This window comes from Dermochelys coriacea, chromosome 2, assembly GCF_009764565.3.
Source record: "Dermochelys coriacea isolate rDerCor1 chromosome 2, rDerCor1.pri.v4, whole genome shotgun sequence".
NCBI classification, from domain to species: domain Eukaryota; kingdom Metazoa; phylum Chordata; order Testudines; family Dermochelyidae; genus Dermochelys; species Dermochelys coriacea.
In genome coordinates, this window is record NC_050069.1 from 77860387 (window position 1) to 77886208 (window position 25822).

General features: G+C 41.7%; 1 protein-coding gene across 2 annotated transcripts; it reads right to left on the reverse strand.

Annotated features, from left to right (window-relative positions):
• Positions 1 to 3393: 3393 nt before the first annotated feature.
• RNF125 (ring finger protein 125) lies at positions 3394 to 23507 on the reverse strand. Of its 2 annotated transcripts, XM_038393411.2 has the most exons (7): positions 23406 to 23507; positions 22644 to 23269; positions 11413 to 11566; positions 9037 to 9131; positions 8407 to 8497; positions 5450 to 5557; positions 3397 to 4388 (listed from the first exon to the last, which is right to left on the reverse strand). In XM_038393411.2, the coding sequence occupies exons 2-7, from the start codon at positions 22817 to 22819 to the stop codon at positions 4296 to 4298; spliced, it is 717 nt and encodes a 238-aa protein (XP_038249339.1). In that variant the 5' UTR covers positions 22820 to 23269; positions 23406 to 23507; the 3' UTR covers positions 3397 to 4295. The 2 variants fall into 2 exon arrangements, with proteins under 2 accessions (XP_038249340.1, XP_038249339.1); XM_038393412.2 differs by lacking the exon at positions 5450 to 5557 and having other exon boundaries at positions 3394 to 4388.
• Positions 23508 to 25822: the final 2315 nt, after the last annotated feature.

Genomic DNA, 25822 nt, shown 5'->3' on the forward strand with positions numbered 1-25822 from the left:
CAAGATAATGTGGCAGTTGTAGGAGTACCGAAGAGGGGAATTACAGCTTCTGTGCACGTTGCTTAACAGGAAACTAACTGGCGGTGTCTGCAGGTGGAAAATGAGGGGATTGTTGGCCAGCATGGACAAGAACATAAGAACGGCCCTGCTGGGTCAGACCAAAGGTCCATCTAGCTCAGTATCCTGTCTTCCAACAGTGGCCAGTGCCAGGTGCCCCAGAGGGAATGAACAAAATAGGTAATTATCAAGTGATCCATCCCCTGTCGCTCATTCCCAGCTTCTGGCAAACAGAGGCTAGGGACACCGTTCCTGCCCATCCTGGCTAATAGCCATTGATGGACCCATCCTCCAAGAATTTATCTAGTTATTTTTTGAACCCAGTTATGGTCTTGGCCTTCACAGCATCCTCTGGCAAGGAGTTCCACAGGTTGATTGTGTTGTGTGAAGAAATACTTAAATATAAAAATGGCCATACTGGGTCAGATGAATGGTCCGTCGAGTGCAGTATCCAGCCAAGCCCAGGTGTTTCAGAGGGAATGAACAGAACAGGCAATCACCAAGTGATCCATCCCCTGTCCTCCACTTCCAGCTTCTGGCAGAAGTGTCCACAGACCTGCCTTTTTCAAAGTGTCCAACTATCATTCCCAATGGCTGTGCTTTCCAGTTACATTTGCAGCAATGTGTTCTGGGGAAGTCTGGCTAGTTACCTTAGAGTGCGACAGTGCCATGATTATATTGTGACTAGCAATTGTGGGGTGTGGTACCTGTCTCATGCATACATGATGAAAGGTGCCAACACACAATTTTTCCCTTATTCAAAATGGCCACCTTCTCCTTGTACAGTCAATGGGGGTGAAGCCAGGATGATGGCTGTCATTTTCTTACATGCTATCTGCATGTGGAAGTGGGGCTTCCCTTAATAAAGGTTTCAGAGTAGCAGCCGTGTTAGTCTGTATTTGCAAAAAGAAAAGGAGTACTTGTGGCACCTTAGAGACTAACAAATTTATGAAGTGAGCTGTAGCTCACGAAAGCTTATGCTCTAATAAATTTGTTAGTCTCTAAGGTGCCACAAGTACTCCTTTTCTTTTTGAGAATACAGACTAACACGGCTGCTACTCTGAAAGGTGCCACAAGTACTCCTTTTCTATTCTGCCAAGGATATCTTTCTTGTTTCAAAATATTCCTATAATCATTCTAGACAAAACTCTAGCAGGAATACAGAGACTGTTTGAATTTATATGTAATAAAAAAGACAGAGTGAGTGCAGATACTTTGTACAGAGCCATTAAACAGGGTGGACTAGCTCTTCTAAATATATGGTACTATCAATCCAAAACATTAGTAGATTGAGGTGCTCTAATTAAGCCAAATACTGGGTCTTTACTGAGTAAGAAACTGGTGGCAGTGTAAATATTACTAGGTTTAATAAAAAAAAATCACATCCTTCTGCAATTTATATACATCTTTTAGCAAAGACTACTCTGTGGTTTAGGATAGAACTCTAAATGCAGTATTTTTCTTCACCAATGAAACCCATTGCAAATAATCCAGATTTTAAATCAAATCACAAATCAGAGTTTTAATGGTTCTGTGAGCCATCTAATACGTATGACTGGCGAGCTGTTCACCAAAGAAACTTTTTTCTAACTTCTTATAAATCAAAATTATCTTTAACTCACCCACTCTCCCATAGTACAAGTATTTTCAGGGTAGGCATTATGTTTATCAACATTATAGAAAAGTTGTTTTATAGAGAAACTTTAGTAGAAGTGCTGGCTTCTGGTGGATTTGGGAAAAAAAGAAATTAATTTATTTCTGTCTTTGCAATCAACATTCCTAACAAAGAAGTGTCCATATGTGACATGGTGGGGGGAAAAGATTTGGATTGACAGATTGCGCAAGAGGAAAGGGCTTTGATTTGGAAAAGATGGGCAGTCTCAGTTTGTATTATAAAAATGTCTTTACGATACTCTTTCAATGGTACCTCACATCAGTCAGATTAAAAATATAGAGATTTTCATGCATATATGGTGCACATGTCCAGTGAGAGAGTATTGGGATGTGATTAGTAACTAAATATTACAAATTGTTGGATATTTATTACCAAATGATCCTTTACTAATTCTTCTGGGCTTCCTAACAGAAGTGTTCAGCCTCAAAGAAATGAAGAATTAATCTGTCATCTGCTAGTAGCTGCTAAACTGCTGATAGCTTCTCATTGGAAAAAAGAAAAATAGCCCAAAATTAGAGGAATCATTCCAAAAACTATGGGAGGTTGTTACAGAAATATTGATTCATGTTATGTATCCAGTAAAATAGACAAGGACAAACAGATAGTTAGATATATGGTTACTGTTTAGCCAGTACACTTTACAAAGTACTGCAAAAATCCCAACATACCTATCCAATGATTTTTAATATTAATGTTTGATGTACACACTTGGTTTGATAAATATGAGCAGTCAGTACTTTCACTCAGTTTAATAAAATCACCAGAAACATGACTTGGGTGTTGTAAAGAGGCTGACTCTGTAATATGCTAATACCAGCTAAATAGAGATTTCATTATTATAATTACTGCATGTTTCCTCAGACAAAATGATTGTAATGATTAGTGTTTTATTTCTGATGACTACGTGGTAGTGATTTGAGTCCTGAATTCTGTTTCCAGCTCTGCAACTACCTTTTTGGGTACATGCACACTGGGAAAATTTGAAGCCTTTTTTAATTTTTGCATTGATGCAGCTTCTCTGATGCGACTAGTGATAGAAGCTGCAGTGTAGACAGGACACAGTTTTTCCACACTTTGATTTCTTGGATTGGAAAAGGGGTGAATCTTACAAATCCTGTTCAAATCCAGCACAGTTTGAGTCATCATGGTCTTGTGGTTAAAGCACATGACTGGGAGTCAGGGAGACCTGTGGTATTTCATGTTCTGCTGCAGCTTTCTTGTGTTGCTTTAAGCAAGACACTAAACTTCTCTTGTGCCTCACTTTCCACATCTGTAAATAGGTAATAATTTTTACCTTCTTCATAGGGATTTTATGAAGCTAAATTAATTACCGTTGGTAAAGAGTACTATAGAAAGAGCAAAATATAATAAAAAGAAAGTGCTGGTCCATTTGAACTTTATTCAGTAGACTGCAGTAATTATTGGTTAGCAGCTTCTGGAAGGGGAAGAAATTGGGCTGTTGACTTCAGAGAAGTAAACTATAGGGAGGTTTATGTGAAGGTGTTCATGTTGTTAATGTTGCTGTAAATCTTAATCCTTTAATAAAGCTGTGACCTTGATGTTGACAAGTAGTATGCCATAGAGCAATATCTAGCGTGGCACCAACCTTGTAAATCTCATGTCATTTTTGCCACTGACATAGACAACGTGTAAAAAGAAATCAGACAGCAGAGGTTTATGAAGAACATTTATTTGAAGGAAAGCCTTTTAAATCAGACTATTTTTTTAGATGAAATCAATGGCCCTGCCAACTTCTTATTCCCCATGATAAAACGTATTTGTGAAATGAAATCTCAACAATGAAAATGTGTAGAATTACATAAAGAAGTTTGTGTGCTTACTTCTCTGTTGGAGGTACGTTTTGAAACAATGCTATATCCCTATCTGCTGGTCACTTTAGAGCAGGGGTGACCAAACATAATGATCCTCCAAGCCGCACACAACAATCTTCAGTAGTTTGAGAGCTGAGGTGCGACTGCCGGGGCTCCTTCTCCACAGGAGGCACCTGCTGATGTCCTGAGCCCGGCGGGCGTGCCCCGCAAGGCTGAAGCCCTGAGACCCCATCCCTGCTGGGCAGAGAAGACCCTAGCCCCACCACCCTGGTGCACGGCAGAAGTCCTGAGCTCCCTCCCCGCCCAGTCTGAGAGGCTACGGAATCCGAAGAAGGCTGTGCCTTGTTTGCTGTCTGTCCCAAGCATTGCAACATCATCAGCAGTATCATGGAGACTGTGGCCTGCTCGTGGAATGTGCAAGGACAAGCTGCTTTCTGCTCCAGTCATTGCTTTTCCTTTGTATAAAGGTAATGGTGTTTGTCAATGAGGAATAAGGTAGAACAGGCAGACAGTGATTACTGCATTTTAGGTGTTCAAAAACAGCAATATGGCAGCGTGATCTTTTACATTTTTGTCTGATGAAGTTGAAATTTAATTTAAAAACAAAACTATTTTTGTTAAACACACAACTGTTTAAGTCTAAAATCTGACAGCGTCCAGGTAACTGTAAAAACTGAGTCTGAATGAACAACGTAATCTGTTGAATATGTATCCCATCCTTTTCAGTAAAATTATGTGCTGTTTGGATGATTCACATGCACATATTCTAAAAATGATTGGTGTAGAACGTTTTCAATAAGGGCTTCTTCTACTATGTTTATATCCTGGAATAAGAAAAGAAAAAGATATTTAGGCATGCAGATAAAAACAATTACCATTTTAACAAGCTATTTCTATTCTTGAGAGCTTGCTTAGACCATGACCCAATAAAACATTGATTTCAGTGGAGCTATATGCATGCTTAAAGTTAAGCATATACATAAGTAGTTTGCAGGATTGGGGACTTACATTATACAACGCAGGTTTAAGCATTGACAATTTATTGTGGGCAAAATCTTTACTATGAAACAAATTTAATTATAAAAGGAAGAATGCCAGAGGAGACTGACAAGTAAAATACGATATACAAACTCCAGTAACTCCTATGGTATTTATTACAGGCCCTGGACACACAGATGCATATTATGTAATTATATATACACAAATAAAATGTTGCAGATCTCAGCACTCTGTGGCAAACAAGATGAAAAATACATGAGCCATCAATAAAATATTATCCAACCCAGGTGTATTACTCTTATATGCATGTAGTATAGATTAACATTTTATTGATGGCTCGTGATTTTCTCAAGTCTGGCACCACTTCCTCAGGGGTCTGCCCTCACTTTAGAAAGTATTGGATTCATCTCTTTTTTTCAGGATGATGTCTGGATGGACGTCAGTCAGGGTGATAAAGGAAACCACTGAAAAATGTTTTTGGAATTTTTAATAGTGTTTCAACTCTTGTGATGTATAGTCTGAATTTTATTGAGTTAGGAGAGTGTAAGTAGCTGTTGTTTAATAGCTCAATCCATTGAAGCCAGAGGGGTAAGTTGAGGAACAGAGAAAGGTTAAATGTTTGCCAAAGGTCACACCATGACTTAGCTGCAGAACTGGGAATAGAATCCATGTCTCCCAGCTCTCAATCTTGTGTTCTTGCCACTAGAGTCTGTTGTCCCCACTAATATCTATTACTTCTTCGTAACCTCACAACGTAACCTAAGCATGACATTCTGACAATTTAATGCATACCCTCATATGACATATTGATTGTCAGAGGTGCGGAGGGAGATATGTAAACAAATCAGGACAGTAGCTTATAAAAATGATTATATTATTTACTCACTATGTAGTCTTCATGGTAGAATGTGTGTCTGAGTTGAAGGTGCCTTATAAAATTCCTGCTAAAATAGCTTGGATTTTCACCAGGTATTAAACGACAAATTGGACAATACTGTAAACGGGAAAAACTATCAATATTGAGTTTTCATTACAAAGACGTTGCAGAAGGAAATATTATCAGTGTTAAGGGGAAAGAAATGTGAAATATCTGGAACAGTAATAGCTAAATGGCTTTCTTTGAGTGACATAAATATATTTACTGCCAAACACAATACACCTACAATCCAGCAGTAAAATTAGGTTAATCCCAGGTGAGTGTTTTCTGTTCAGTGATCCCATGTGGATGTCTGTCTGTCCTCATCTCGTGCTTAACTCCTTCCCTGCTACTGGCTAACCCAAGACTGTAAAATGAAGTTATTTGTTGTGCTTCCAACCTATGTACCACATGATTTACTTTTCCACTGAAAATAATGGGGCTCCCACTTACATATGTGGTGGTTTACTGTGCTACTTAAAACAAAAATGCCTTCATTTTTGGAAGGAGATTTTAGTTCCTTCATAATTTTTGGTCCTCTGCAATATAGCTAACCATTGTAATATAGCTATATAATTACCTCTGTAATATAGCTAACCATTGTAATTGTTGCAACATTTACTTCAAATAATATCATAAAAATATTAGTACACATTAAAATAGCATTTGAATAACATGTTTACAGCAAAGTGTAAAAGGCTCACTTATTGACGGATACTTTTAGAGCTAAATCCTGCTCTGTGCTCCTCTGGTATGAAAGAGGAGGTAGAAACAGCAGATCAGAATCTCTCCATGAACCTCGACTGAGCACTCTCAGAAACAGATATCTAATGTGCCAACCCATACAATATATCCCATGGAGGATGGATGGTCTAGTTATTACTTAATCCTGCCTTGAATGCAGGGGACTGGACTAGATGACCTACTGAGGTCCCTTCCAGTCCTATACTTGTAGGGTTTCAAGATTAAGGGGAGAGGCAAGTCTTCTAGCAGCAACCACTGCCCTATGGAGTGTTTCCCCAACCTGCCCTGGAGAACCCTTTGCAATGTGGCAGGATTCTGGTAACAAATTATTCAATGAGCAGTGTCTATGCTCTTGCTGTACCAGTTAGTCACATTTATAGGTCATGTTGCTATGACATCAGTGTGACACAGAGGAATTTCTTGACTCTTTTTTGGGGTTTGTTCTATAATCTAAACATTAATTAAATTAAACTATAGTTTGTATATTTGTGTGAGGTTTTCAAGGAAGGTGTTAGACCATTTTAATGAAATGCTGTGTAATGTATCTTATTTACTGGTCTATAAGAGATAAACTTGTTTAATTGTGGAGTGAGACCTTTTAACACAAGAGGGTTAACTAAGTTTTAAGGGCCTTATTCTGCCCCATAACTGCACATAGCTACTGCTTATGCATTTGCTCTAAGTACTATAAATAAACATATTTATGCTAAAAAATGTAACATTTTTGTTTGGCAATTGCCAGGTTGGCTTCTGTATGTGCTGAACAATCAGTGGACTTGAACAAATAAATGCTGAACCTAATTTACAACCACACAACTAAAATTTGGCAAAATACGATCTGCTAGGGTAGTAACTCTTAATGATGAACCCAATGTTCAACTGTAACCTTATTTATTCTTTCCTTAATTTGTACTCCCAATATTATATACACCGGGGTGGGCAAACTACAGCCCGGGGCCGCATCCGGCCCTTTAGACGTTTTAATCTGGCCCTCGAGTTCCCAACGGGGAGCAGGGTTCGGGGCTTGCCTTGCTCCGCGCATGTTGGGGCTCCGCACAGCTCCCAGAAGCAGCAGCATGTCCCCACTCCTGTTCCTATGCGTAGGGGCAGCCAGAGGACTCTGCATGCTGTCCCTGCCCCAAGTGCCGCCCCCGGAGCTCCCATTGCCCAGGAACTGTGAGTATTCATGGCCCGCCATATAATTTCCATACCCAGATGTGGCCCTTGGGCCAAAAAGTTTGCCCATCCCTGATGTACACAGACCTACCAAAATGTTAACATCAATATGATAGTAGCTAAGCAGATTGAGAACTAACCTGCACCATAGGGGAGAAGACAGTGTTGTCCTTTGTTTTGTTAGTGATGAGGGATGGTTGTGTCATATATCAGTCATTCAATTTGTTAACTTTTTGACTTGGCATCCCTCAGGATCAGGTCTTAAGCAAATTCAACTCCCAGTGAAATCAATGAGAGTCGGGCACAGAACTTGTCAAGATCAGGCCTATATATAGGTCTTGATCCTGTAATTTGATCCCCACAGTCAGACCCTTATGCCTCATGGAGCCCTAGGCTTGGGGCCATTCTATATATTTTTGTTAGTACAACTGTAATAATTTGTCCTTGTCCTGTGTGTCCTTTGTAGCTCTTATGAATCACTGGAGTAGTTCTCAAATAATGATCCATAGATCGTTTTGTGCTAGGCAAGAGGACTATCAAGATAGACAGAAAATACTGCACAGAAAGTGGAGTCTAGGAGGTTAGGAGCTGACGTTGGATCCATGGAGAGAAATGATGAATACAGAATTTTAAAAGTGGAAGAATCACTGAATCTAGTAAAACTGTTGGTGGCATGGCATTTTGAAAATGCATGCCATTAGTCCAAAGGGCTAACTATAAACTCTCCTTTGGAGCCATCATGACATATTGGGTGTATTTCTAGCGTAGAACTTTTGATACTCTTTTCTAGCACCCACGCTAGCTGTGGTGGAATCACTGGTACAGATTGGGTGCAGGTCACTTATTTTTGTAATTACTGTGTCATCCAAGCCAAGTTTGTAATTAATGCTTTTTTTCCACCTGTTGTCATGTCTACTAGTGTCTGCAGTCAAACAGGATCAATCAGTTTAATATGTAAGTTCAATAAAGTACACATTTGTACATATAACTGACTGCAAGATAGTTACCACTGCTCTCCTTTCTGTTCTATGATAAGTGAGACAATGGTCCATTAGATCATCTTCATGCAACTCACACTGGCAAAATGGACAGGCATATCTGGGAATTACAAAGATGGCATGATTATGAATGACTTTCTTTGTTTATAAAAAACACAGGTAGATTTTGTTTTCCAAAAAGTAATGAGGATTTTACCCTAAATATTTAAAAATGCTGATTCTTAGCTGTATGCTATATGATGGTTGACATTTTTCAAAGAAAGAATGTAATAAAAAATGGCCTTTTTCAAAAATAAAAATGTTAATGAAAAAGCTGTGGACTTGATTTTTTTTTTATTTTTGCAAAGTGTCACATTTCATATTGTTTTTTATTCAGAACACTCTCAAAATCATTATTACTGGGTTTCAATAGACAAAAAAAGAAACTGATGACCATTTTGATAAAAAAGTGACAAATTGTGAAAAAACAGAAAATGGCTACTTGTCAAACCCTGTGAAATGGAAACAACTTCCAAACTTTGACCTTTTTTCTTTTTGTAATTATTTGACCAGCTGTACTTTGTACTATTTTATCCCAACACCAATATATAGTAAACTCAACAGAACAGTGGTCACATTATGATCATCAAAGGGCTATACCTCGTTACTGTGTCTCCAAGCTCTTGTAGAGGTCCATATTTTTCTATATATTGCTCACAAGTCCTTAAATGAACTCTCATTTCACTCAGACATACCTAGGCAATATTAAGAAGCAACCTGTTATTCTTTAGCCCAACAGACATTTCATATACCTGGTGGTCTTGTTCATTTAGCATAGCTTATTATCTTTGCCATTCTGAAGCCAGGTTGTCTGCACTACAGTAGCACAGCTATGATGCTGTAGCTATGCTGCTATAACTCTGTAGTGTAGATGCAGACTATAAGGATGGAAGGGGTTTTTCCCTTTCCTTGGATTTTTCACACCTCTGAGCACCATAGCTATATCAACCTATTGTAAACCAAGCCTGAAAACTTAGAGGCCAATTTGCTTGAGAGCTATTTTCATTAGAGTGGTAGCACTTTCATTAAAGATACATCATAATTTCTATTATTAGCCCAACTTCTCAGGAGTTATAAGATCTTACTGACTAAGCAGATTATTTTAATACATTACCTATCAAAAAAGTGCATGATTTTGAGAGTAAAATTAATTAGAACTAGATATCTAGCAGTTTGAGACTTTTGTCCTGGTTTTCAGACTAACATTTTAGATCGTGAAATGAAGTGTTGGAGACAGTGGGTCCTACCCTCCAGGTCTTATGCAGGTAAAAAGACCTATTTGATCACATTCCTTTCTGTTACACTGGTGCAAATCTGACTGACACTACTAAAATCAACAATGCTTTTACTAGACTGAGGGCCAAATCCTAGTCCTGACAAAGTCAATAGCAAAACTCTCATTGGCTTCATTGGGCCTGGGATTTGGGTCTTACACTGATGTAACTGAGATCTCACCCATTCATTTTACTTCACAACCATGTTACAGTAAATCTTGAGAACTAAATCCTTTATGTATTTTCTACAAAGAAAAACAATAAGAGCCTTGTACTCCTTGACATATCAATGACATTTTCTGTTGCCTCTGTCTCAAGTAAAAAAAACTACAAAAATGCACATGCAGTAATATTAAGGCACTGCCTTAAACTATCCATTACCAGTGAAATACAGTTTTCTGAAATATAAAACTCAAGGTGAAAATAAAAATTAAAAGTCACACTGTTATCATATAACATTCCTGATATGTTTCTGATGCTGTTTGTAATCTAACTAATCAGAAAACAAAAGCACTTCCTAAATCCATCCCTTCATTCTGGCATTCTGCTACAATATGTTCATCTTACAGCTGATATAGAAGAATTAGTAGGTTTTATTTTGCAGCTGATAAGATAAAAGAAAGTAAGACACTGAGAAAGAAGAATGAGGAAGGAGATGCTGTTCTGGCCTACTTAAAATCAAAACAGGATGGGGTATTCATTATGCAGAATGAAAAGGGGACAAGTATGCAGTGAAAGGTTGTGAACACAGTGAAAAAATGTTTTTGTTTTGTATAAACTTTCAGATTAATGTATATGAATAAAGTACCAATCAACTGTCTTCATTGTCCAGACCTGCTAATTCACTCTCTTGCTGGACCCTGCAAAGTTAGAAATGATGGGCCTAATTCTCTACTGCTTTGCAGTTTGTTTAGTAATTTACACATGTGCACAATGGTAGCATTTTACAAGCAATTTGCACAGGGGTAAATGATAACACAAGTGCCTTGCCTAAATTAAGAAAAAAAGGTGTGGGGTTTTTTCCCAGTTGTTAGCTCAATTGAGGTATTTTAACTTGATGGAAAACACCAGTAACACTAATGTAGCTGCAATTTAACATCTTTAGTTTGATTCTAGCAGGTTGTTATAGTGTAGGGTCTTGCAGCTGAGCTAACTCAATTTAGAAAAGCACTTTTCCCCTAGTCTAAATAAGACCACAGTCTAAGGTAGTGGAGACTCAACCCCGGCAAATCTGGACCTGGGATACGTAGGTCCAATCGGTCTGACTGAGTTTATTTTAGAGTTTGTTTACATGAGGAAATTGACTGGCATTGCTACAGCAAAATATTCTGCTTGCCCTGAGGCCAGGTCTATGCTAAAAAATTAGGTCAACCCAGCTACATTGTTCAGGGGTGTGAAAATCCACATCCCAGAGTGACGTAGTTCAAGGGACCTGAGCCCTAGTGGTGACAGCACTAGGTCAATGGCAAAACATTTCCATTGACCTAGCTACCGTGTCTTGGGGAGGTGGATCAATGACAGCGCTGGGAAAACCCCTCTCATTGCTGCAGTATATGGCTACACTGAAGCACCAACTGCAGTGTGCTGCTGTAGCAGTTTAACTGTGGACACAGCCTAGAAAAGAGGCCTTAATCTTATCATTTCTTGTGCACAGAATATCTTTAGAGTTAATCAGTAATGAATGTTAGTGAGGCTTGCAAACCTGTGTGTCACACTCTGTGCAGTTTTGGTATACACTTTTCATCTTCTTGGCAATATCAGTAGCTGGAATTCCTTCAGAAGGAAGATAAGACCGGCAATAAGGACATGTCCATGTATTATTCCTTAAACTTGTAACAATACAGGAGTGACAGAATCTGCATAAAGAAATTAAAACAAATATAAATACTTTCCATTAAAGCAGTGCAAATAAATCATAATTATGGTAACATTCCAGTTGGGGTGTGTGTGTGTATATATGTCATACTAATATAATATGGCATGATGATCAGTTTCTACTGTAGTTCTAGTCAGTTAATAGGTGTGTTGTTTGCTTGCAGCATCCTACTCTATAACTTTGTTGATAAAGTAATGTACAGGTCATTGGAGTTTCCACAATAGGAAAATTTTTATCCATAATGTTCCATTACTACAGCAACACTGATGGTAGCAAGGGTGACTCCTGTAGGTGCAGGCAGTAAAAATGCCACAATTTAGCATGTTGCCCCTTGACCTGATCAGCCCATGTCCCACATATTAATGCTACCTCTGGCATGAATAATTTGCCTGGGGGTTGGTAGAATATCAGGGCCCTGGTCTGAATATAAACCCACAATAACCCTGCTTTTGCAGCATCACTGTGCACTTGTGTGTTTTCTAAAAGTATTTAAGGGCTGTATATTTGGCTTCAAAACAATAAGCTGTATATTTGTTTGGCAGATTTCTCCTGCACTTGCTGTTGTGAATAGAAGTAAATTATGGCAGAAGCTGTAATACTTTTGAAGGAATGAGAGTAAGGGAGGTTTATTCAGACAGTAGAATCTATGCTAAAATAAGAATAGTTAAGGGTTCAGGATAACAAGGAGTTAACTTTTGTCTGCAATCCTTTTTCATATTTATGTAAATTACTTAAAAACCTGGACAGGAAGATAATGCTTAGGTTACTTTATGTAAATGAAGTGGCTATAAGGTCACAAATGCACAATGAACTATGGAGGCAATTAGATGCTTTTGAATTTCCACGGGATAAATCATAGTATATCTAAGAGTATGGTACTCAGTAGAAAGAAAACAAATGCAAGCGGGATATAGGGGTGGATTGGGATGTGAGGAAGGTTTGAGGGCTAATCTGAATTTTGGGAGGGTGGGCCTAAGACCACCTAGACAAGAGGCCCACCTCCTCAATTGAGGGAGGGGCCACAGAGCCCAGAAAACAAGATTCCATGAGACAACAAATGATAAAACATGAACAGGAATGGGGGTCAAAAGTTCAAAACAAGGGTACCAGATGAGGCCACCAAGCAGAGAACCCTAGACAGCGTCCCATTGCTTCATAAAGGAGTCCAAGGAGTAAGTGGATGCTGCCCAGAGACACTCTGCCCAGAGCAGTGAAATGACAAGGAAATGGAAGTAGGCTCTACAGTTGCAGAGAACCTCTCGGTTGAGTGTCCTCCTCCTTGACTGAGGTATGGCCATCATGGCCAGTGCTAGGAGGAGGATGACTAGGAAGTCACATGACTTCTTGGGGTCACAGATAAGGAGTGCATAGCAGAATAGATGTGGAGTAAAGTGCAAACAGAAACTCAGCAGGAGGTTCTGGAGGAGCCAAAAGAATGGGTGCAATCTTGCACATTGGAGGTGGACATATGCCAAGGATTCCATCTCATCGCAGATGGGACGGGCGTCAGGGACATTAGTTGCCATTATCCCTGGCAGACCTAGGTGGAGTAAAGATTGGCTAACTGGGGTTCCTCATCCTCGCAGGATGATAGAACACACATCACTGTGGAACATAAGGCTACGAATATGCCCTGTTTGGAGCAGGAGTATGTAGTTATGATCTCTGGCTATCGTTTCAGACAGAACAGCTGGATATTGTCCAGCCTGCTTGGCTGGTGCACCGTAAGTAGCAGGAGGGATCGGGGGGCCTAGCCCTTAATTTGAGCCCTGACAGCTCAGGAATAGGGGCTGGTGGGGGAATACCCTCTTTCTGGACCTGTTCAAGAGAGAAAAAATGGATTCACAACACAGCAGGCAGTTCAGTCATCTCAGGATTGTGTTTCCCCCAAGATTACACTGGGAAAGTTAGAAAGAGAGTGGTATAAGGAGCTGGAAGAATTATCCAGTCAAACACCACTCTTATTGGAAATGTGATAGAATTGGCTTTGGAGGTATCTTTTAAGGCAGAATATTAATATATATTGGTATAGAGGTGTGGTGTTGCAGAGTATCAGAGGGGTAGTTGTGTTAGTCTGTATCCACAAAAACAAAGAAGAGTCTGGTGGCACCTTAAAGACTAACAGATTTATTTGGGCATAAGCTTTTGTGGGTAAAAAACCCGACTTCTTCAGATGCATGCAGTGAAAATTACAGATACTGGCATAAATATACTGGCACATGAAGAGAAGGGAGTTACCTTACATCCTTAGAGGTTTTTAAGGCCCGGCTTGACAAAGCCCTGGCTGGGATGATTTAGTTGGTGTTGGTCCTGCTTTGAGCAGGGGGTTGGACTAGATGACCTCCTGAGGTCTCTTCCAACCTTAATCTTCTATGATTCTAAGTGGAGAACCAGTGTTGACAAGGCTAATTCAGTCAGGGTGGATGTGGTCCACTCCCAATAACTGATGAGGTGTCAATACCAAGAGCGGGAAAATTGCTTTTGTAGTGAGCCAGCCGCTCCTGGTCCCTATTCAAGCCCAAATTAATGGTGTTAAGTTTGCAAATGACTTGTAGCTCTGCAGTTTCTCTTTGAAGTCTGTTTTTGAAGGTTTTTTTGTTGAAGGATGGCTACTTTTAAATCTGTTATTAAATGTCCAGAGAGATTGAAGTGTTCTCCTACTGGCTTTTGTATGTTACCATTCTTGATGTCAGATTTGTGTCCATTTATTCTTTTAAGTAGAGACTGTCCGGTTTGGCCAATGTATATGGTACAGCGGCATTGCTGACACATGATGGCATATATCACATTAGTAGATGTGCAAGTGAATGAGCCCCTGATGGTGTGGCTGTTGTGGTTGGGTCCTCTGATGGTGTTGTTAGAATAGATATGGGGACAGAGTAGGCAACCAGGTTTTTACAGGGATTAGTTCCTGGGTTAGTGATTCTGTGGTGTGGTGTGTAGTTGCTGGTGAGTATTTGCTTCAGGTTGGGGGGCTGTCTGTAAGCGAGGACTGACCTCCCTCCCAAGGTCTGTGAGAGCGAGGGATCACATTCCAGGAGAGGTTTTAGCTGGGGGCTATATGTGACGGCCAGTGGCGTTCTGTTATTTTCCTTGTTGGACCTGTCCTGTAGTAGGTGACTTCTGGGTACCCATCTCTCTCTGTCAATCTGTTTCCTCACTTCCCCAGGTGGGTATTGTAGTTTTCAGAATGTTTGATAAAGCTCTTGTAGGTGTTTGTTTCTGTCTGAGGGATTGGAACAAATGCGGTTGTATCTTAGGGCTTGACTGTACAGTAGGGGTGGGAAAAACTTTTTGGCCCAAGGGCCACATCGGGGTGCAAAACTGTATGGAGGGCCAGGTAGGGAAGGCTGTGCCTCCCCAAACAGCCTGGCACTCACCCCCTATCTGCCCCCGCCACTTCCCACCCTCTGCCTGCCCCCCTCAAAACCCCTAACACATCCAACCCCCTCTGCTCCTTGTCCCCAGACCACCCCCTCCCAGGACCCCTGCCCCTACCCACCCCCCAGGACCCCACCCCCTCTCTAACCCCCCCTCTAACTGCCCCCGCTCCCCATCCCCTGACTGCCCCATCCAACCGCCCCTTGTTCCCCGTCTCCTGAATCTCCACCCCATCCAATCGCCCCCTGCTCCCTGTCCCCTGACTGCCCCCTGAGACCCCCTACCCCTTATCCAACCCCCCGACCCCGGCCCCCTTACCATGCCGCTCATAGCAGCATGTCTGGCCACCGCGCCGCCTGGCCGGAGCCAGACACACTGCTGTGCTGCCCTGCATGAGCAGGCAGCCCCACCGCCCAGCGCGCTGCCCGCGCAGCAGCATAACTGCGGGGGAGGGGGAACAGCAAGGGAGGGGCCGAGGGCTAGCCTCCCAAGCCAGGAGCTTGGGGGCTGGGCAGGACGGTCGTTTGCCCAACTCTGCTGTAGACAATGGATTCTGTGGTGTGTCCTGAATGGAAGCTGGAGACATGTAGGTAGGAATAGCGGTCAGCAGGTTTCTGGTATAGGGTGGTGTTTATGTGACCATCACTTATTTGCACTGCAGTGTCCAGGAAGTGGATCTCTTGTGTGGACTGGTCCAGGATGAGGTTGGTGGTGGGGTGGAAATTGTTGAAATACAGGTGGAATTCTTCAAGGGCCTCCTTCCCATGGGTCCATATGATGAAGATGTCATCAATGTAGTGCAAATAGAGGAGGGGCGCTAGGGGATGAGAGCTGAGGAGAAGTTGTTCTAAGTCAGCCATAAAAATGTTGGCATACTGTGGGGCCACGAGGGTACCCATAGCAGTGCCGCTGACTTGAAGGTATAAGTTGTCCCCAAATGTGAAATGGGTGGGTGAGGACAAAGTCACAAAGGTATGCCGGGGCCTCATCAGGGATACTGTTCCTGACAACTTGCAGTCCATCCTTGTGTGGAATATTGGTGTAAAGAGCTTCTACATCCATGGTGGCCAGGATGGTATTTTCAGGAAGATCACCAATGCATTGTAGTTTCCTCAGGAAATGTCTCAAAGATAGCTAGGAGTGCTGGTAGTGTAGGGTCTGAGGAGAGAGTCCAAATAGCCAGATAATCCCGCTGTAAGACTGCCAATACCTGAGATGATGGGGTGTCCAGGATTTCCAGGTTTATGGAGATTTGTTCCTGTGCTTTAGCAGGGAGTTTCTTGAGCAGATGGTGTAGTTTCTTTTGGTACTCCTCAGAGGGATCAGAGGATAGTGGGGATCAGAGGATAGTGATCTGTAGAATGTGGTGTTGGAGAGTTGCCTGGCAGCCTCCTGTTCATAATCCGACCTGTTCATGATACTACAGCACCTCCTTTGTCAACGCCTTTGATTATAATGTCAGAGTTGTTTCTGAGGCTATGGATGGCGTTGCGTTCTGTATGGCTAAGGTTATGGGGCAAGTGATACTGTTTGTTCACAATTTCAGCCTGTGCACGTCTGCGGAAGCACTCTATGTAGAAGTCCAGTCTGTCATTTCGACCGTCAGAAGGAGTCCACGCAGAGTTCTTCTTCTTGTAGTGTTGGTAGGAGGGTTCCTGTAGGTCAGTGCACTGTACAGTGGTGTGTTGAAAATATTCCTTGAGTCGGAGACGGTGAAAGTAGGCTTCCAGATCACCGAAGAACTGTATCATGTGCGTGGGGGTGATGGGGCAGAAAGAGAATCCCTGAGATAGGACAGACTCTTCTGCTGGGCTCAGTGTGTGGTTGCATAGATTAACAATATTGTTGGGTGAGTTAAGGGTATTACTGTTGTATCCTCCTGTGGTATGTAGGAGTTTTGATAGTTTACTGTCCTTTTTCCTCTGTAGAGAAGTAAAGTGTGCGCTGTAAATAGCTTGTCTTGTTTTTGTAAAGTCCAGCCACGTGGAAGTTTATGTGGAAGGTTGGTTTGGTATGAGAATCTCTAGTTTTGAGAGCTCATTCTTGATCTCCTGTTTGCTATGTTGTGGAGTTACCAAAGAAAAGTCTTAAGCAGATATTCTTAAAAAAAAATTGAGGGGGTAGGGCCAACCACCCTAGTTATGTTAAATAAGGTTTGAAAATAGCAGGTAGTCTGGACTAAATCCTCTTCTCATTAAAGTCAGTAGGAGACTTACTACTAACCAATGCATCCAATGAAGTGAGCTGTAGCTCACGAAAGCTTATGCTCTAATAAATTTGTTAGTCTCTAAGGTGCCACAAGTACTCCTTTTCTTTTTACTAACATGAGAGACACCAGGATTTGGTTTGTTAAGATTAGTGAAGCTGTCAAGGATGTAGTGGGATGAAGTCAGGACTATGGAAATTACACTGTGAAGCTCTCAACAGCAGGCACACAAAAACTGTTATCAGATTCCTCTGTGGACATGCTTGACAAATAGCAGACTACCAGAGAGATTTCAGAGTAGCAGCCGTGTTAGTTTGTATCCGCAAAAAGAAAAGGAGGACTTGTGGCATCTTAGAGACTAACAAATTTATTTGAGCATAAGCTTTCGTGAGCTACAGCTCACTTCATCGGATGCATTGTGTCCACATGATTCTCTGAGATCATGCTGTGAGCATGCTGAAAGCTTTTACTGATGTTTTGTCTAGGTTTGCTGAAATGAGAACTGAAGCAATAAACTTTGATATTTTCACTTCATTTTTACCTTAATTTTTCCATTTTCTCCTCATTCAATGTGTTCAAAAGCCAAAAATGCAGTGAGGAAACAAAGTCTGTATATTGCACAAAATGGGCAACAAATATAGTTTCCTCAAATATACCTTTTTGATCCAGAATGTGCTAAACCATCACTCGCAGTTCCAGATACTGCATTTCAGCCAATACTTAATTCAGATAAATATATAAGTTTTTAAACTAGCAATCTAGGTGTGCCTCTGTTAGGAGACAAACTTATCTAGGGAGTCAATGGACTTGTGGTCAATAATCCAAAGCAGCATAGTTACTGGCAGAGTAAATATCCCATTTCAAGCTGGAAAAAAAATTGTGTCTCATGTTATCAAAAGTTTATATTTCCCTAGTAAAAAGATTATTATCATAGCAATCTAATCAATGGGTCTGCAGTATGTGAAAATTGGCTGAGAACAATGAGTTTTTCATAATTATCCTTTACTCAAACTATACATTTAAAAAGATCTAAGGACCTAGCTGCACTAAAAAAACCACCACATTTGAATATGAATGCAGGAAAATTGTATTATAATATGTTTTTTTCTTTCTTTCCAGGTGCAGTAGCACTGGTCCTAAGAATTTGAACCTAGGGCTCTAAATGTTGCTAACAGTGCTGGAGCTCAGCTGGTGTTAGCAACACTGGGAAATCTTTGGAAAATGTCCAAAATGTAAACAGTTGCAGTGGTTCTGAATCTCCACTGCCTTGCCCATTGTACAGTAATTTACACCTGGGCAAAGCAGGTGGAATATTACCAAATCAGAAATCAGGCTGGTGGTGACATTTTGCACCTACTTTGCCAAGTGTAAACAACTACACAAAGCACCAGGGAGTGGTACATCAGGCCTAACATGTTTTCTATCCAATGTTCTAAGATGATTTGACCTCAGCCATGTTTCACAGCCAAGTTTTAATCTAGATTATTTTTGTATTTTAGACAGGGTTTAATAGTCTTCTATAAACATCCGTGGTCATGGTTCAGGTGAGTTGTCAGGGGCCCGCCCCTGTTAATGTCACATGGTATCAGACTGATTGTCCTTTGTCCACCCTACCTATCAAATCGCCATCAGGGAAGGGTGATATCAGGACAGATGGAAACACAAGAATTTATTGTAGACAAGATAATATTCTGTTACTGGGCAATGACTTCTTCCCTCTACAGACTAACCAGGAAGCAATTTGGATACATTTCAGGCTATAACATAAACTACTCTACAGCTGAAGTCCTACCATTAAAACAGTTTGTTATTCAGTTTTATTTGGTCAATACAAATGTAAATACATAAATACCACAAAACAGCCAGGATGGGGGTAGAAGAAATAAACTCTGAGCTTCTCAGGATGTTGTCCTTGAATCTTGTTGAGGGCCCTATTCCTCTGCTCTCCAAAAACAGTTTCTGGATGATTGATTGATTGAAATCTTGTGCAAGAACTTGTCTTTCAGGGGCACATGAAGAGAAATGGTAGGAAGGTATTGGGAAGACAGTGGCATAAAATGAGTAGACTTAGCCTGCATAGTGTGATGAGTTGTGATAACTTAAGCTTTAGCCTGTACCTGCTACTAGGCCAGCCAACTTAAGTTAAAAGCAGCACCAGGTTGATATTAAGGGGTTTTCATTTTGGTCAGGACTTGATTTAAGCGTAGGACTTGAATCACAGAGAACATGAAACAATGGGTGTTACCATACAGACTGTTTCATGTTCTCTGTGTATATAAAATCTCCCCACTGTATTTTCCACTACATGCATCCGATGAAGTGAGCTGTAGCTCATGAAAGCTAATGGTCAAATAAATTTGTTAGTCTCTTAAGGTGCCACAAGTACTCCTTTCCTTTTTGCAGATACAGACGAACACGGCTGCTACTCTGAACCTTCCTTTAAAGAGGAAATAGGTTATGTTAGGTTTTTATTACTTGACAACTTCATTCATATTGTTTGTTTCTGAGCTAATTCATAGAACTTTTTCTGGGTTTGTATTTCTTGCTCTGCTTTAAAAACTCACCCATGGCCAAATATTAAATCTTTTGTCAAAAAGATTTTGCAAAAGGAAAAGGAGTACTTGTGGCACCTTAAAGACTAACAAATTTATTTGAGCATAAGCTTTCGTGAGCTACAGCTCACTTCATCGGATGCATTCAGTGGAAAATACAGTGGGGAGATTTATATACACACACAGAGAACATGAAACAATGGGTATTACCATACACACTGTAAGGAGAGTGATCACTTAAGATGAGCTATTACCAGCAGGTAGGGAGGGTGGGGGGAAGGAAGAAAACCTTTTGTGGTGATAATCAAGGTGGTCCATTTCAAGCAGTTGACAAGAACGTCTGAGGAACAGTGGGGGGTGGGGCGGAATAACATGGGGAAATAGTTTTACTTTGTGTAATGACCCATCCGCTCCCAGTCTCTATTCAAGCCTAAGTTAATTGTATCCAGTTTGCAAATTAATTCCAATTCTGCAGTCTCTCGTTGGAGTCTGTTTCTGAAGTTTTTTTGTTGAAGAATAGCCACTCTCAGGTCTGTAATCGAATGACCAGAGAGATTGAAGTGTTCTCCGACTGTTTTTTGAATGTTATAATTCTTGACGTCTGATTTGTGTCCATTTATCCTTTTACGTAGAGACTGTCCAGTTTGACCAATGTACATGACAGAGGGGCATTGCTGGCACATGATGGCATATATCACATTGGTAGATGCGCAGGTGAACGAGCCTCTGATAGTGTGGCTGATGTGATTAGACCCTATGATAGTGTCCCCTGAATAGATATGTGGACAGAGTTGGCAACGGGCTTTGTTGCAAGGATACGTTCCTGGGTTAGTGGTTCTGTTGTGTGGTGTGTGGTTGCTGGTGAGTATTTGCTTCAGGTTGGGGGGCTGTCTGTAAGCAAGGACTGGTCTGTCTCCCAAGATCTGTGAGAGTGATGGGTCGTCCTTCAGGATAGGTTGTAGATCCTTGATGATGCGTTGGAGAAGTTTTAGTTGGGGGCTGAAGGTGATGGCTAGTGCCGTTCTGTTAGGATACAATTAACTTAGGCTTGAATAGAGACTGGGAGTGGATGGGTCATTATACAAAGTAAAACTATTTCCCCATGTTATTCGCCCCCACCCACTCCCACTGTTCCTCAAAAAAGAAAAGGAGTATTTGTGGCACCTTAGAGACTAACAAATTTATCTGAGCATATGCTTTCATGAGCCACAGCTCACTTCATCGGATGCCTGTTCCTCAGATGTTCTTGTCAACTGCTTTAAATGGACCACCTTGATTATCACCACAAAAGGTTTTCTTCCTTCCCCGCACCCTCCCTACCTGCTGGTAATAGCTCATCTTAAGTGATCACTCTCCTTACAGTGTGTATGGTAATACCCATTGTTTCATGTTCTCTATGTGTGTATATAAATCTCCCCACTGTATTTTCCACTGAATGCATCCGATGAAGTGAGCTGTAGCTTACGAAAGCTTATGCTCAAATAAATTTGTTAGTCTCTAAAGTGCCACAAGTACTCCTTTTCTTTTTGCGAATACAGACTAACATGGCTGCTACTCTGAAACCAGTCAAAAAATTTGAGTCTTATCCTTCAGCCCTTCCCCTCTTGTGTTACTAGTGTACTGGAAATTCACCTGCGCAAAGACTCTTGTATTAGGCCCCAAATCTTTTTTTTTTTTCCTGTGCTTCTGGAAAAGAATTTTCCCATTTAAATTATTGAATCAAAAGGAAACTTCCTTTGGGGTTCCAAACACAAGCACGGTTTAAACAAAGCTTTTTGTTACCAACTTTGGCAGAATAAATAAGTATTTGTGCGGACTGGCATGATTTCCTAGTTTCAAGGTCTGCTTGTTCCTGGCTGCCTCAAATGTAAAAATCCTACTAATAGCATTTGTGTGCTTGTCTCAGCCAGGAGGTACAAATACACACAGCAATTTTTTGGCTGTGTCTACTGTAGGAATCTTTTGGGCCCATAATTTCCAACAGGTAGCATTAACAGAGGCTGTAACACAGACACGGCTCAGGCATTTTTATCACTATATTATCTGACCCTGATCTGACATGCTATTAAAAATGCCTCAACTTGTTTGAACCTGATTTACGCCACCCACATTCTCCCCCAGTACCAACTCTAGTGGAGCTGCTCACTGAAAATTACAGGTCAGAAAAATCCTAGTATAGAAAAGGCCCAAAACAAGCTAACACACCAGGTACCTGATCACACAACTGCTAGACACTGAAACTGAACAGAAACCTTAGCCTGTGCCTGGGTTACTGATTGATGACAAATTCCCTGGAGATTTTTTTCTACCAAAAACGTTAAGAATAGGCCGTAGAATAACAATGATAAAAAGTAATAATCCTTCTCACTTTTAACACACCTTTCCACCCAAAGATATCACCCCCCTTTGGAAACAGTAAATTGCTAGTGCAGATGACCTGGGTACAGAAAACCGGATCTCCAACCCCAGCCTCCCTTGTTAACCTGATCTCCAGTTCACTTGCCTTAAAGTCCAGGTTAACCAGCTCTTTGGGGGGAGTAAATCGTTTTAGAGACAAAACCTCACTTTTTTGTTTTAATCTTTGGCGCTGCTGAAAAACAGAATATTGGTTTTGATCCTAAACTAGCCTAATTCTCCTTCCTAAAAAAAAAACACCCCAGTTTGTTTACACTCTTTGGGGCCAAGTTCGTCCTGGTGTAACACCATGAGACTCAACTGAGTTACGCCAAGACCTGCTCCTTTCTTTGCAATCTTTCAGGCAGAAGAAGACGGGCTTCAGCCAAACCCAAGAAGGGGCGTGGGGGGCGGTTCATTGGGAGGAAGTCTCCAGTACCCCAACCCCAACCCCAACCCCTTCCCCTGGCTGGGAGGAAGCCACTCTGCCCGGCTAGAGCCAGACACACAACGGCTGCGCTTACACGTGGCCACACTGGGTCCTCACGGGCTGGTGCAGCACCTCCAGGCAGATGGAGCAGTCAAAGGACGGGCCCCGCGGCTGCTGCTGCTGCTGCTCGGGAGCTCCCCGCAGATCCAGCGCGCACCGAGGGGCAGCCGCGCCAGTGCCCCGGCTGCCGCTGCTGAGCAGGGAGCCCATCGCGCGAGGCAAGCGGCTGGGGGTCGCCGGCGGCAAGTCCCGCTGGGCTGGCGCTTTTGCCGTTTCCCTGTGTCGCTCACAGCAATGGGGCGGGAGGGGGCCGGCCCCGGCCCTTCCCCCTCATCCTCTCCGCAACTCAGTCAGACGAAGCCGCGGGGCGGGCGGAGCCGGTGTGGCTCTGGAGACGGGGCACGGCGGCGCAGGCCCCGCAGATGCTAAAACAAGCACCGTAGCAGAGATTAGCGTCCACGATCCTCCCCCCACTGAAGTTTAGCGGCACACAAGAGGCCTGGTGCCGGCCTTCCCTTTTTGGCGCTGGCTGTTGAATCATGTCCCTCTTCTTCCCTGCCCCCCACGCCAAAGAAGATGCTGATTCTTTTCTTTGGCAAGTGTTCAGACAGCGACACGGTAGCACAGATACCAACACCACCCCAAACTAACTAGGGGGCACTAACTCAAAGCATCCGATGAAGTGAGCTGTAGCTCACGAAGGCTTATGCTCAGATATATTTGTTAGTCTCTAAGGTGCCACAAGTCCTCCTTTTCTTTTTGCGGATACAGACTAACAGGGCTGCTCCTCTGAAACCTGACTCAATGAGTGTTCAACTTCCTTCAGCCTCTGCTTTTATATTTAGAGGTTTAGAGTCCCAGCCCTGGTAGTCTGTATCCACAAAAAGAACAGGAGGACTTGTGGCACCTTAGAGACTAACAAATTTATTTGAGCATAAGCTTTCGTGGGCTACAGCCCACTTCATCGGATGCATAGAATGGCACATCTAGTAAGAAGATGTGTATATATATACAGAGAAGGTGGAAGTTGCCATACAAATTGTAAGAGGCTAATTAATTAAGATGAGCTATTATCAGCAGGAGAAAAAAACTTTTGTAGCAATAATTAAGATGGCCCATTTAGATAGTTGACAAGAAGGTGTGAGGATACTTAACATAAGGAAATAGATTCAATATATGTAATGACCGAGCCACTCCCAGTCTCTGTTCAAACCCAAGTTAATTGTATCCAGTTTGCAAATTAATTCCAATTCTGCAGTCTCTCGTTGGAGTCTGTTTTTGAAGTTTTTTTGTTGAAGGATAGCCACCCTCAGGTCTGTAATGGAGTGACTGGAGAGACTGAAGTGTTCTCCGACTGTTTTTTGAATGTTATAATTCTTGACGTCTGATTTGTGTCCATTTATTCTTTTACATAGAGACTGTCCAGTTTGACCAATGTACATGGCAGAGGGGCATTGCTGGCACATGATGACATATATCACATTGGTAGATGCGCAGGTGAACGAGCCTCTGATAGTGTGGCTGATGTGATTAGGCTCTATGATGGTGTCCCCTGAATAGATATGTGGACAGAGTTGGCAACGGGCTTTGTTGCAAGGATAGGTTCCTGGGTTAGTGGTTCTGTTGTGTGGTGTGTGGTTGCTGGTGAGTATTTGCTTCAGGTTGGGGGGCTGTCTGTAAGCAGGACTGGTCTGTCTCCCAAGATCTGTGAGAGTGATGGGTCGTCCTTCAGGATAGGTTGTAGATCCTTGATGATGCGTTGGAGAGGCTTTAGTTGGTGGCTGAAGGTGATGGCTAGTGGCGTTCTGTTATTTTCTTTGTTGGGCCTGTCCCGTAGTAGGTGACTTCTGGGTACTCTTCTGGCTCTGTCAATCTGTTTCTTCACTTCAGCAGGTGGGTATTGTAGTTGTAAGAATGCATGATAGAGATCTTGTAGGTGTTAACATTTCAGTTTATAGTATGTAGAACAGTATAAACAACTCATTGTCTATATGAAATTTTAGTTTGTACTGACTTTGCTAGTGCTTTTTATGTAGCCTGTTGTAAAACTAGGCATATGTGGATGAGTTGCTGTACCTCCTGGAAGACCTCTGCTTAGCTCCAGGGGTACGCATACCCCTGGTTGAGAACAACTGCTATAGAGAAACACATGCTAATAGCTTCATAATATGTGGAACTTAAAATGAAGTGAATTGTGTTTGTAAAGGTGTGTTTCTCCTTCTCTTACATTCTGCTTCCATGACTCTGGTTCTTAGACTCGCTAAGGTCCCAGTTCTATCGCTCTTACTCAACTCAGTGTGAGTAAGGCTGGCAGAATATGGCCCTAAATTATTATTATGCTCTGTTTACTATTTTATGTCTAGCAATTCTAGTCTAAACAATACATACACAATAGATATTTATGCAGGTACAATATTATCATATGTGCTATGTGGGGGGGATTTATAAGCACAGGGAATTTGTAAATTCAGTTAACAGTTGGTTACCAATTTGTTTTGTGATGGATCCACATTATATTACCAGAAGAGTTCCATTATCCAGAAGACAGACCTGGGGAGAATGACCCCATTTGGAAAATGGCAAAATCTCTTTTTGGGGGAGAGGAATAATAATCCTTTTGGATGACATTTTACTTTCCTTAATTGCATATAGGTACCTGGACAGTGTGGTGATAGATTTGATTCTCACCTTTTAAAGGCACCTATCTATGTATATACTTTTAGAATATGACAAAGATCAAAATGAAATATGACCCAATGAGATCATAGAGTTGCTCGGTATATGCATGAGTAATAATGTTATAAAATAAGATATAAGGATTCTTGAAAAGAGATGATTTTAACCACTCTGCCACGTAACCCTGTTTGGTGTTGGTCTAATAGACAGTGTGCTTAAAGTGGTGACAGCAGATAGCAGGTTTTTATGCTAGGCCTATTGAAGCTATTAACATAGGTGCAAACAAATTTTTAAGAAATTTTCCTTAGTGTTAAGTTATTGTTTCAGATGCAAACATCCATGGGCCAGATTCACTTCTGTGGGCACAGGAGGAATGCAAATTACACCCATCCCTCTCTTCCCCTGCCTAATTCAACCACAGAGCAGCTGCACTGGCATGCAGTGCATCCAGGAAGGGCATGTATTTACCTATTAAAAAAACCTTTCCCACTAACCATGCTAGCTTGCAGATTATCCAGTCTGTGAAAAGGGACCAAA